Source organism: Carcharodon carcharias, chromosome 3 (assembly GCF_017639515.1).
Source record: "Carcharodon carcharias isolate sCarCar2 chromosome 3, sCarCar2.pri, whole genome shotgun sequence".
Lineage (NCBI taxonomy): Eukaryota > Metazoa > Chordata > Chondrichthyes > Lamniformes > Lamnidae > Carcharodon > Carcharodon carcharias.
Window position 1 is genome coordinate 74,456,472 of NC_054469.1, and position 14,156 is coordinate 74,470,627.

The 14,156-nt window shown below is 42.1% G+C and overlaps 1 protein-coding gene across 2 annotated transcripts in view; it reads right to left on the reverse strand.

Annotated features, from left to right (window-relative positions):
* Positions 1–9,427: 9,427 nt before the first annotated feature.
* krit1 (KRIT1 ankyrin repeat containing) overlaps positions 9,428–14,156 on the reverse strand; it is a 75,442-nt gene continuing 70,713 nt past the window's right edge. For both annotated transcript variants that reach the window (XM_041184901.1, XM_041184903.1), the window contains 4 exons: positions 12,924–13,011; positions 11,421–11,627; positions 10,634–10,750; positions 9,428–9,905 (listed from right to left, as the gene is read on the reverse strand). In XM_041184901.1, the coding sequence (XP_041040835.1) occupies positions 9,816–9,905; positions 10,634–10,750; positions 11,421–11,627; positions 12,924–13,011 (502 nt within the window). In that variant the 3' untranslated portion in view covers positions 9,428–9,815. The remainder of the gene's footprint in view (positions 9,906–10,633; positions 10,751–11,420; positions 11,628–12,923; positions 13,012–14,156) is intronic.

Below are 14,156 nucleotides of genomic sequence, written 5' to 3' on the forward strand. Positions count from 1 at the left end.
TGATTGAGGGAGGGTGCAGGGTTTTGGTTTCCAGTTCCAAAGTCACTGTGCCAGTGACAATGGACATGGCTGTGTTAACAAGGAGAGTTCTCTGCAGTGAACCTCGAGGATGGAGTTGACCACAGTGGGGTGGGTAAATACCAGGGTGTGACAGATGTCAAGTGTAGGACTCCTTGTTGGTCAAAAGTGCTCAGGACAGAAGGGAAGGCCTCCTGCTGCCATCCCTGGGAAGCAAGACCTCCCACCATTTCTGGACAGTCTGGAGGAGAACCTGCAGCAAGACATCGCTGAACTGTGGGGCCACTGTTGCCAGCGCTCAGACATTTGTCAATTTTGTTTGGGGTGGCAGCAGCTCCAGGGATCAATAGGTGCCACGTGGAGAGTGGGTAGTAGCAGTTGCAATTCACAAAGCCTCCTCCCACACAGTGAGAATAATGCTCCTCGCTTTCAGGAATTGAATGCCTGTCCAGGTGCCCTTTAAATATAGCATCTGGATCTTTGGCTTCCTGTCCACCCTGCCACATGATTCGCTATGCTCCTTGTGCATGAATATCTAATTGGCTGGCCACCACATGATCATGCGTGACCAACCATTCTGCCTATGAGCGGAAGTACCATACACTTCAGTCCCGCTATCAACAACTTCACTGCTACCAGAAGATTCCGCACGTTAACTCTGCTTCTCTCCACAGATTCTTCCTGACCTGCTGAATTTTTTCAGCATAAGAAATAGGAGCTGAAGTGGGCCATTTAGCCTCTTGAGCCATTAAACAAGGTCATGATTGATTGTCTACCTCAATTTCACCTTCCCTCATTACTCCATACTTTTTAAATTATTCACTTGGGACGCGGACGTCGCTGGCTAAACCAGCATTTATTGCCTGTCCCTAATTGCCCTTAAGAAGGTGGTGGTGAGCAGCCTCCTTGAACTGCTGCAGTGCTGTTAGGAAAGGAGTTCCAGTATTTTGACCCAGTGACAGTGAAGGAATGGGGTATAGTTCCAACTCAGGATGGTGAGTGGCTTGGAGGGGAACTTCCAGGTGGTGGTGTTTCTAAGTGTCTGTTGCCTTTGTCGTTCTAGACGGTAGCGGTTGTGGGTTAGGAAGGTGCTGTCGAAGGAGTCTTAGTGAGTTTCTGCAGTGTATCTTGCAGATGGTACACACTGCTGCCACTGTGCATCGGTGGTGGAGGGAGTGAATGTTTGTGGGTGGGGTGCCAATCAAGTGGGCGGCTTTGTCCTGGACGGTGTCAGTGTGGTTGGAGCTGCATTCATCCAGGCAAGTGGGGAGTATTCCATCACACTCCTGACCTGTGCCTTGTAGATGGTGCACAGGCTTTGGGGAGTTAGGTGACTCAGCACAGGATTCCTAGCCTCTGACCTGCTCTTGTAGCCACAGTATTTATATGGCTAGTCCAGTTCAATTTCTGGTCAATGGTAACCCCAGGATGTTGGTATGCCTTAATTTCTTTAGTACCCAACAATCTTTCGACCGCTGTTCTGGATATACTCAATGGCTGAGTATCCACAGCTCTCCAGAGTAGAGAATTTAAAAGATTCACAACAATTTGAATGAAAAAATTTCTCATCTCAATCTTAAACAACCAACCCCATTCAAACAGATTGATCCCGTGTTTTAGATTCCCCAGCCATTTGTGCCACTATATTACTTCAATAGAAGATCGCACCATAAACAGTACCTGTTTGAAACACTATAAACTCACTTAAGCAGGAGTGGTTTGGCAACACAATTAATGGGATGCCACTAAACACATAACATATCTCCCTGACCATATACTTTCAAAGCGAGGAGTTTGTTGTTCTTGTGCACGGTTTCAGTTTTGGTGTGCCTTCATCCCAAATCAGACAGGAAGAGGTATTTGCTGAGTTCAAACTTCTCTATTTTTAGCTATCCCAGCACAAACCAGTGTCCACTGAAGACGCTGAATCTTTGAAAGCGCGCCTAACCGACCTAGCACATGCATATTGCAGGATTCCGAATGTCCTGTTTTTCACATGCAGCGCACTTCTTACAGCATTGCGAGGCCATAAGGTCAACCCAGGCAAATGCATCAGTAAACCTGACAAAGGGACGGAAATAGTCACCCTTAACAAGTGTGACTAACTCAACTAATTGTACGCCATTCTCAATGACAGGTCCGAATTTGTATCCATTGGACCCGCCACTCAACATGACTGGACAGCCTTACTCAAAAGTAAGCTAAAAAAAAAGTTGCTGGACTTAAGTGTGATGAGCTACCACATGATTTATAATGACAGGGTTTGTCCTCACGATTCACTACGTCCCCGTATGTATGCATTGCCCAAAGTACACATAAGTGATGTCCATTTACTCCCTATCTTACCTATGACCGGTCCTGTACAACATTAATTGGCCAAATGGTTGGGCAAATTGTTACAACCAGTGTTGACCAAGTTTTTCATATACAAGGTGAAGGACTCCTTCACATTTGTGAAGGCCATACAGGACTTGCATAAGGATAGCCATGTTGTGTCCATTTTACATTGCTAGCTTACTCACCAATGTTCCACTTAAGGAAGCCATAGATATTTGCGCTATAGCACTATATCATGGCGATAGAGACCCACCACCATTGCGTGAATCAGTATTAATTGAACTATGAACTCGACAACTCACAAACTTGAGTTTCAGCTTTAATGACATCATGTATGCCCAAATAAATGGTGTTGCCATGGGATCTCCCCTCAGGGCAGCTCTCGCAAACATCATTGTTGGGTGCCACGAGAAATGTATCTTCGATGGAATGACACGAACCTCCTACTCCTCACGTATTTCCGATATGTGGACGATATGTTTGCTATATTTAAATCCGCAGCTGCATGTAATAGTTCCCTTACATGTCTTAATGGGCTCCATGCTGCGCTCAAATTCATCTTTGAAACGAAGCAGTCAAATGAACTCCCCTTCCTTGATGTACTAGTTGAGAAATCTGCCAGGGATTCTCTACCATGGTCTACCACAAGCCTACCTTCAATGGTGAACATACACGTTGGGATTCTTACAGTTCCACACGCAATAACATTGGTCTTATCAGCAACCTTGTAAATAGGGCCCAAACCATTTGCTCACTATGCAAGCTTGATGCTGAAATAGGGCACATCAAAGGAATCCTGCAGGATAATGGCTATCCAATCAGATCATTTCACACTGTATATCATGCAAACTCATGAATAGGCCTAAGGCCTTCACTTTTGACCCCAAAAATTGCCCAGTCTGCCTCAGATTACCATGGAAGGGCAAGGTATTTCAAAAATTTGAGCAACAGGTGAAGCTAGCTGTTTCACACTGCTACTATGCAGCAGCAACACGAGTGGTATTTGCCACTTACATGATGCTGCCAGCAAGCCAAAAAGATGATCTGCCTATCACAAATGAGTAATGTGCATATGAATTTCAGTGCCAGTGTGATGCTAGCTATGTAAGTCGTACATCCGAAAGACTGACGAATCGTATCAAACAGCATGCCCCAACCGTTGTTCGTAATGGGCATGGTACAGACCATACCCAACCAGCCTCTGCTTGCAAAACTCAAAACGCAGTGTCCAATATTAGATGTGATTCCGTGATTGGACAACAATTGCTAAATAATCCTCAGTGTGCTAAGAATTACGCTGACAACCAATTTAAGATAGTCAGTCAGGCTTGCAGTGTGGCACATTTGCGTATACTAGGAGCTAGATATATTAATACACAGGGCCCTGTTCTTTGCAGACAGAATGAACATGTGCCTGTTTCAGCTAAAAGAAATAAGTGATAGCCATTCGCTGACTCATTCCTTAGGGCAATGCCTTGACCAATCAGGGTCAAGCTGCCTGGTTTACACTTCAATGCTTGGCAGTTAACTGTCAGTCATCAGGGCTATGGGTCAAGTGCTGGAAAATGGGATTAGGATAGGTGTTTGATGGCCAGCATGAAGATGATGGGCCGAAGGACCTGTTTCTGTGCTGTATAACTCTATGACCAGCACTGATGCATTCTCAATGGCAACACCTCTACCTATCAGAGACCACTTGTCAACCAATCTCTTCATATACAGTATAAATTGTTCTCTCCCCTCCCCCATATTGGTATTCTTGCGAAATGTCCTGAAAAGTGCAAAATGAAAAGCTTCAACCTGTCTCTTTTTTCAGCAATAGATCACGTTCATTCTTTTAAACTCCAGGGAATATATCCTCGTCTATTCAATCTCTCATCATAGGAAATCCCTCATCCCAGGAATCTACCTAGTCAATCTTTGTTGCACTCCCTCTAAGGAAACTTGTCCTACCTTAGTTAAGACCACCAAAACTGCACACAGTATTCCAGGTGTGGCAGTACTAATATCCTGAATAATTGTAATAAGACTTCTTTAATACTCCAATCCCTGTGTAACAGAAGCCAACATACCATTTGGCTTCTAATTGTTTGCTGTACCTGCATGTTAACTTTGTGATTCACGTATAAGGACACCCAGCTCCCTCTGAAGATAAGCTATGCGAAAATTCTCAACTCCCTGATAGTAATCCAGTTAAATTCCAGGAAATCCATCTGTTAGAACTCCTACTGAAAGAATTCAAAAGCAAAATAAAAATAGAAAGTGCTGGTCTGGCATCATCTGTGGATAGAGAAACAGAGTTAATGTTTCGCGTCCATATGACTCTATTCAGAGCTGAAGAGAAGTAGAAATGTGATGTGATGGATTTTATACTGTTTAAGAGGGGGTTGAGCAGGTAGAACAAGATAGAAGTTCAGGGATAGGTGACAGCTAAGGAGAGATTAACAAAGATGCCATGGACAGAAGACAAAGGGAGTGTTAATGGTAGTGGTAAGGAGTAAAGAAGGTGCTGATAGTGGCATTAAAGTAAGATAGCAGAAGGTGTTAATAGCAGCACACAGGCCAGTGCTCTGAGAAACATAAAAACAAGTCACAGATGGCCCTGGGAGGTGGTTTTGGAAAAAATGAATAAATAAATGAAATAACATTTAAAAAAATAAATAAAAATTGGATTAAAAAAGGGGTAAAGATAGAGGAGAGAGTTCATGATCTGAATTTGTTGAATTCAATGATAAGTCTGGAAGGCTGCAAAGTGCCTAATTGGAAGATGAAGTGTTGTTCCTCCAGTTTGCGTTGGACTTCACTGGAACATTGCAGCAGGCCAAGGATGGACTTGTGGGCATGACAGCAGGGTGGAGTGTTGAAATGACAAGCGACAGGAAGGTCTGGCTCATGCTTGTGGAATGAGTGAAGGTGTTCCACAAAGTGGTCACCCAGTCTGTGTTTAGTCTCCCCAGTGTAGAGGACACTGCACTAGGCGCAGCAAATAGAGTGGACCAAATTCAATGAGCACTGCATCTCTTTAAAGGAGTGTTTGGGACCTTGGAGGGCGAGGAAGGAGAGTAAAGGGGCAGGTGTTACACCTTCTGTGATTGCATGGGAAGGTGCCGTGGGAAGGGGATGAGGAGTTGGGGGTGATGGAGGAGTGGACCAGGGTGTCACGGAGGTAATGGTCCCTATGAAATGCTGACAGGGGGTGGTGAAAGGAATATGTGTTTGGTGGTGGCATCATGCTGGAATTGGCAGAAATGGCAGAGGATGATCTTTTGAATGTGGAGGCTGGTGGGGTGAAAAGTAAGGACAAGGGGGACTCTATCATGGTTCTGGGAGGGAGGGAGGGGAAGGGGTGAGGACGAGAGATGCGGGAGATGGGTCAGGCATGGTTGAGGGCCCTGTCAAACACAGCAGTGGCTAAGGGAGAAGGAAGACATGTCAGAAGTGCCGCTGTGGAAGGTGGCATCAATGCAACATATGCAATGCAGGCAGAGGAACTGAGAGAATGGGATGGAGTCCTTACAGAAAGCAGGGTGAGGAGCTGTAGTTGTAGCTGTGCGAGTCAGTGGGCTTGTAATGAATGTTGGTGGACTGTCTACCACCAGAAATGGAGACAGAGAGGTCAAGGAAGGGAAAGGAAGTGTTGGAGATGGCCCATGTGAAGGAGAGAGAGGGGTGGAAATTGGAAGTAAAATCAATAAATTTTTCCATGTCCAGACAAAAGTATGAAGCAGCACCAATACAGTCACCAACGTACTGAAAGAAGAATTGTGGGAGGGGGCCAGAGCAGGACTGGAGCAAGGAATTTGCCACGTACCCCACAAAAAGACAGGCATAACTGGGGCCCATGCAGGTGTCCATAGCCACACCTTTTATTTGGAGGAAGTGAGACAAAGCCCAAACAATCTCCATCCACAATCCCCATCTGCCGATGTGGGCGTATAATCCAGCTTGCGAGGGGCAGGGGTGGGGTGGTGAGGAGATGAGTCCGGTAGGCTGGCATTATAATGATATTTTGATGTATTACAATGAGATTCCCAACGTCTGATAGCAGAAACGCGGCCCACCATTGGCAGGCTGAGCAGACGATCACAAACTGATTTCGTGCTATCATGAAACCGATTGTGCCATATTGTCCACTCACCCCACCAAACACACCCGATGCCTGCAGGCATGGAAAATCCCAGCCCAAATTTCAGGTCTGTGACTTTAGAACTAGTACAGTTTAAGTCTGACCAATTGCGCTCCACAGATGATATATCTATGATTCCACTTTACTCCCACACTTGACCTCGCCAGTGCTGGAAGCGGCCATTGTATAATTCTCATGAGCTGCTCAGAGGGGAGGTGACGGCATTGTGGTATTGTCGTTGGACCAGTAATCCAGAGACCCAGGGTAATACTCTGGGGACCTGGGTTCAAATCCTGCCAAAAATCTGGAATTAAAAGTCTGATGATGACAATTGTTGCAAAAACCCATCTGGTTCACTAATGTCCTTTAGCCACTAATTTGTCGTTCTTACCTGGTCTGGCCTACACATGGTTGACTCTTAAATGGCCTCAGTTGTAACAAACTGCTACAAAGTCACAAAAAATGAAACCGGACAGACCACCTGGCATCAACCTAGGTTCTGGAAATGACAATCTCAGCCTGTCGATGCTGCAAAGTCCTTCTTACTAACATCTGGAGGCTAGTGCCAAAATTGGGGCAGCGGTCTCACAGACTAGTGAAACAACAGCCTGACAGCCATTCTCATGGAATCATAACTTACAGATAATTTCCCAGACACCACCATCATCATTCTTGGGTATGTCCTGTCCAACCAGCAGGACAGGTCCAGCAGAGATGGTAGCACAGTGGCTCAACCATCTTCAGTTGCTTCATCAATGACCTTCCTTCCATCAGAAGTGGGGGTGTTCGCTGATTTCACTATGTTCAGCACCATTCGTGACTCGTCAGATACTGAAGCAGTCCATGCTCAAATGCAACAAGACCTGGACAATATCCAGGCTTGGGCTGACAAGTGGCAAGTAACATTCGTGCCAGGTAATGACCATCTCCAACAAGAGAGAATGCAACCATTGCCCCTTGGTGTTCAATGGCATTACCATCAATGAATCTCCCACTCCAGCGAATTTCATTGCAATATTTAAACCAGATGGATTTTGATAAATCAATATCCTGGGGGTTACCATTGACCAGAAGCTGAACTGGACTAGCCAATAAGTACTGTGGCTACAAGGACAGGTCAGAGGCTAGGAATCCTGCAACAAGTAACTCATCTCCTGACTCCCCAAAGCCTGTCCACCATATACAAGGCACAAGTCAGGAGTGTGATGGAATACTCCCCACTTGCCTAGATGCAGTACTCACAACACCCAAGAAGCTTGACACCATCCAGGACAAAGCAGCCTGCTTGATTGGCACCACATCCACAAACATTCATTCCCTCCACCACCGACACACAGTAGCAGCAGTGTGTAATATCTACAAGCTGCACTGCAGGAGTTCACCAAGGCTCCTTCCAAACCCAGGACTACTACCATCTAGAGGGACAAGGGCAGCCACCACCTGGAAATTCCCCTCCAAGTCACTACCACCCTGACTTTTAAATATATCATCATTCCTTCACTGTCGCTGGGTCAAAATCCTGGAACTCCCTTCCTAACAGCACTGTGGATGTACCTACACCAAATGGACTGCAGCGGTTCAAGGAGGCAGCTCACCACCACCTTCTCAAGGGCAATTACGAAGCCCACATCCCATGAATGAATTCTTAAAAATTTTCTGCAGAAGATGTTTTCCTCCTCTTTTCAAATCACCAATTTACAATGCACTTGTTAAAAATGCCATTTCAACTTGAAATTTATGAAGTACAGAAACACATATTTTCAATTTTTATTTACTTTTTATCCAGTAAAAGGTGGGGGTCCACCAATTTGCAAGTGGGAAACTATTGCAGAAAGCAGCTAAATGGAGTAGATTTAAACAGCTTAGCAGCAACAAACAATATCTGCTTAGTATTATTCAGAGATAACTGTACTATGCAACTTGTGATATATTATATACTTAGATGAAAGAAAATATTTCGACATACAGTGCTGATAAAGCTCCTTATTACTTTGTTATAAAATTTATGTACTCAAAAACAGGCCATTTGGCTACACAAATTTGATGCACCATGTTGTCAGCTCCGTGAACTCCATCTCTTTAATATTGATTCTCCGTCTTTGCTATGATTCACTTATTATTCTTACCTGCCAGATATTTTTTGACACTTCAATTACTTTGATTCGGTAGAAGTTCAGGAATCAAAAAGGTTGCTAAGTACAGATTAAGCCAAGTACAGACACTGGAAATGAAGACCTGACAGCCTTGTGCTGGCAAGAGCTGATGGAGAAATTGAAGTAAAAACAGAAAAGGATAAAGAAAAATTGGACGGTTGGATAACATTTGAGATGTGGACCAAGGCCAAAGAAGAAGCAAGATGATGCCAACTGCTGCATTAAGGCTATAGCGACAACAAACCAAGGCATTATTACAGTTACATAAAGTATTGAGAGAATTTATACTTTTAACTGATTGTTCTAATTTTGGAATTCAGGTTATATTTGAATTTCCCCAAAAGGAAGAATGTTACCCTATCTACCATGGAAATCCCCTTCATAATTTAAACAACTCAATCAGATCATACCTCAACTTTCTCATCTTCAGAGATTAACCTAAATTTACCCAATATCTTGTCATAATCAGTGGACCTTTCCCAAAATGGGGTGCCTGAATCTAAACACAGTATTTCAAATGAGTTCTGACCAACACATTGTACAACTGCAGTACTACCTCTTTGCTTTTATACTCTGTTTTTGTGAAGGCCAGCATCTCATTTGCTTTTTGATTGCTTTTTCCACCCATTGAGTTAGTTCTTAAGCATTTTGTATCTGAACACTCAATGCCTTTATTCATTGACTTACATACCCCAGTGCTTCTGCATTTATATTGTGTTGCCATCTGTCATTTGCAACAATAGCTGAATAATTTTACGTCATTGATGCATTAAAAAATGCAAGACAACCAAAATTAAAAAGGTGTTCTTTTAATTTATAGCAAAAAATAAATGATACAATATTACAATGCTTTTCTAAAATGTTTTATAAAATGTACGAACAGCACAGCTATCACAGTAATGCATACTCCAAGGCTAGATTTTGCTCTAAGAACAAAATAAAACTATTACTTCTTTAGCAAAGCAATCAGGCAATTATCACAGACACTTAATCTGTACTAAGCTTTTGTTAAGAAGAAATACATCAAGTAAGGTATACATGATTCTTCAATATCATACAAATATACAACAAAATCCATGCTAATTTAGAAAGAGTGGCATTTTTTCTTAGCTTCTTAATAATCCAAAGCTTTTCAGTTCAACAAAAATTTCTGGTCAATGTAATATCCTGATATTTAATGGTTACCCATATCCATGTCTCTCTGTCAAATTTCTTTCATTTACACTCAGTTGGCCACTTAGCTTCATCAGCAATTTCACAACTAAACCAGCCTGCAAGGTGGAAGTAGAAATAAATGTTACTGAAAGGTAAGTACAAAGTGTGCAATAAAGAAACTGCACAACACTCAGGTCTATATTATCTCTCTGGCTTACATGATGAAATATGTAAATATCTCAGACTCAAGACGTTTACAGCACAAAAGGCAGCCATTCAGCCCATTGGCAACAAAGATCTGACTACATTAATCCCATTTCCCAGCACTTGGCCAATTTCCCTGGAGGCTATGGCAATGCAAGTGAATATCTAAATGCCTCTTAAATGTTACGAGAGTTTCTGACTTAACCACCCTTTCAGACAGAAAGTTCCACACTCCCGACACCCTCTGGGTGAAACAATTTCTCCTCAACTCCCCTCTTAGCCTTCAGCCCATGGTTATTGGCCCCTCTGCTAATGGAAAAATTGCCTTCCTATCCTCAATATCTATGCCCCTCTATCTATGTAAAATACTGAGCAAATATTTTTTGAAATTATATTAACTAAATTGTTTGGAAGATTGTCAAAAGAAAATTTCAGAAATTTTTTTTTGCAGTTCCATTACTATGTCACAGTTTGATCAATTTGCAATTAGCTATATTGATCACAACTTTACTTCGAGTACTACTGTTGCTAACTTACAAGAAAAAGATCTTCATATATACATATTGTTTAAGCTCCTGGCTTTATCTGAAAATTGGAAAGGTCCATCTTTACCTCAGCACCATTGGGGGTAATTTCTTACCTGCTTTGTGTGCACTACAAGACTCATTTTATTTTCCAAACTGTGAATTTGAAAGTAGGCATCTGCTTCACCCAACTGCCACATGAGGGAGCCATACTTCAGGCTAATCAGCAAAGCCTGACAAGGATTGAGATGCATAAAGAAAAGTAATAACATTATGACTAATTGCATTTGCAGTTCTGTAAATAGGTAATATGTCAGAGTCATCAACAGTTAAGAATTTCTATCTGATATAATCTTTGGTGATGTATTTGGGCACCAACATATGGTGCTACAAAGACAGATGAAGTAGGTTTTTCAGCCACAAGTCCCCGATGCTTAGCTGCCACCTACAGTATGTATATCACTTATACAAGTTACCAAAAAAATACTGACAAGAGAACATGCTCAGGACACTTGCACATATCTCCCAGAGTCGGCAATGTTGCAAAGTGGAAAGAGGTGGTTTTGTGGTGGATGGAATTTACAGCTCAAGGCAAGATTGAACAGGGAGCCAAGGTTATGCAGTTTTAGTACTTAAAACATCAGTCATGCAGTTTGTTGTGCTAATAGTCTAGTGGGTATTAATTTAAACAGTGAGTTTAAGGACTATATAGAAGTATTATACCCCTGCCCTTGGAAAAGAAAAATAAATTTTAATATAAAGTTAAGGAACTAGCCTTCCTCAACAATTGCCTATAAAAAGTCACCACTTCAGAAGTAATTCATCACATGAAGTGTGTGAGGTGTTAAATAAATGCATGTTCGTTACATTATAAATTCACTGGGGACTGCATCATCAATTTACCTTAGTTTCCATATTTAGCAGATGGAGACCTTTCGTGTTTACACCAACGTATACCTTGACGACTTTATGACTACTTGAGCTTGCTTTAGTATATACTTGTCCTGTGAAAAAGGCTGCTCCATAAGTTGGAAATTCCCAACAAATCTGCAGGAAAAGACGTTGAAGATGGTGCATCTCTTTACTGATTCCTTCCCGGCTGCTAAGACTCTGTTAAAGAACATATTCTTTTAAAATATATATTCTGAAGTAAAACATTGCCAGTGCATAAAAGGACAGAATCTGATATCTATATGGAAAAATGACCAAATCTAGGCATATCTACATTGCAGTTTAAGACCTATGTTCAATGCTGTTGGCAAATAGTGCAATTTTCAATTAACAACTGTGATTACTTAGCAGTTAATAATATCATTTTATTAAATCCCACTCAGTATTAATCAGTTCATGGTTTGTAACTCCATACTGCCTATGACTACATATTTTTCTCAGAGTTATTAAAATATTTCAACACTGAAGATATTTAATTTAGATAGTTATTTATACTTTAAGTGCTTTACACCACGTGGAGCTACCACCAGCATGAACTGCTTAACCAACTCAGAACTTGCAGGTTTTAAGAACGAATGCTATTCCATTTGCCTATACGAAGAGGTAGCAAGCCTTTCACAATGCATATCTGGTAGATCATAGTTGGAGCAACTGTGTGCTGTTTTGGGAATTCCATTGCGCAAAGGACGGGATATCCAGCAAGCAAACATCATTAATTCATTAAAATAATGGTGAGAGACTATGGTTACGATGAGTCTTGAAATACTGGGATTATATTGGAGCAAGGAAGACTGAGAGAAGATGTAATAGAGGCTTTTGAAATTATTGTTGTCTTGATAGAGTAGAGCAAGAACGATTTTCATCTCTGGTTGTGGAGACAAGGAGTCATCAATCTGAGATTGTCAGTAAAACAGCGAGGAGGCGGAGACCATTGTACTTTTTAAGGGAAAACTGGATAAATATTTGAACCAGGGATAGACATAAGGAAAGTTCAGAGCAGAGGAAGAATTTTGGAATTTTCTTGCCAGAGCTGCCACAGGAACTGATATGGTTAATTAGGTTAGATTTTCAATTTACTCATTTGTTTCAAGCTACTGGTCTGAGCCACATATTCAAACGATATCCTTGTCTGCTGGGGGTGCAAAATTAGAAACTCTACGTAAGGGAAGTGATAGGCTACTTATCTACAGTACACTTTCCTTCCTCTTTTGCAACTGTAATTTAACTTCTCCATGCCATGCATCATTAATTAAAAGGGCAGTTAAGATACTAACATTCAGATCTAATTTATGCCACTTTCAATTCATATGCAAAAAAAATACAAGAACATGGGTTACCCTATTCATGAGGAGAAATGCCTGCAACTCCATGTCATCTGCCACATGCGTGCTGAGGAGTTCAATACCTGGGGAGTGATGAGTATATCAAAATATCAAAGAATTTATTTAAACTGACCTTGTATTCATGTAGAATCCTACCAATCCAATGCGGGGCCTTGCTTTTCAGTTTGGTACACGGTAATATACACCTGAGATTTTCTTCACTGAAATGCATAAGAGTTTACTAAGATAATGAACATTGTGCATAACAGAATAGACAACTGGTGTTCACGTCAGCAGTTGAACATTGAAGCATGTTGAAGATAAGCGCTGTGAAATAGCAAAATAAATTACCTCAGCTGTGGGAAATGCATTGTTATGATACCCAGTCACGTGTCAGAAACTTACACATTCAATTTTTGTTCTATATTAAATTTACCTGATCTTAGTCAAGATAAATTCTGGAAATACAACAATTATCCTAAGCATAAAAGCAAAATACAGCGGATGCTGGAAATCTGAAACAAAGACAGAAAATGCTGGAAAATTTCAGCAGGTCTAACAGCATCTGCAGAGAAAAAACAGAGTTAACGTTTTGAGTCCTTATGACTCTTCTTCAGAGCTAAAGAGAAATAAAATATAATGAAATTTATACTGTTTAAGGGGTGCAGAGCAGGTGAAGCTGGGTAGAAGGCCAGTGATAGGTGGAGGCAAAGGAGAGATTACCAGAGATGTCATGGACAAAAGGACAAAGGTGTGTTGATGATAGTGATACTGGCTAAAGGAGGTGATAGTGGTGGCATTAAGATTGGAGAGCAGAATATGATAATGGCAGGATAAGGGTAAGCACTCTGGAAAGAACAACACGAACAAGTGACAGATGGCCCTAGTGGGGGTGGGTGGTGGTGGGGTGGGGTCCCCTCAGGGGTGGTCGGAAGGGGCAGGTCAAGGGGTTGTCGAAAGGTCAGGGGGGCATTTGGCGAGTCAGAGGGGATAGGATGGGGTGGTTGGAGGGTCAGGGTAGGTAGTCAGAGGATCAGCACGGGTGATTGGAGGTCAGTTGGAAAGTTATCTGGGAGTTAGGCTAGGTTTTTTTCTGTCTAACATTTCCTGGATAGCTATCCGGTGAAGTACATCAGAATTATCTGAAGTCTCCGACTCTAACTCAGAGTCGGGGACATTCGCAGAGGGTCCTGGTGAGCAGGGGGAATTGTCCCTCGAAAGTTCAAACTTCCTGGTGAAACCCCATGGAGATCAGCGTGTCAGGACTACCGCAGGTTCACAAACAGCATCTTAAGTCGTACATTCGGTCTCCGACGATTCGGAGACCAGATGATTTGGCCCAATACAAAGTAGTACAGGAAAAATA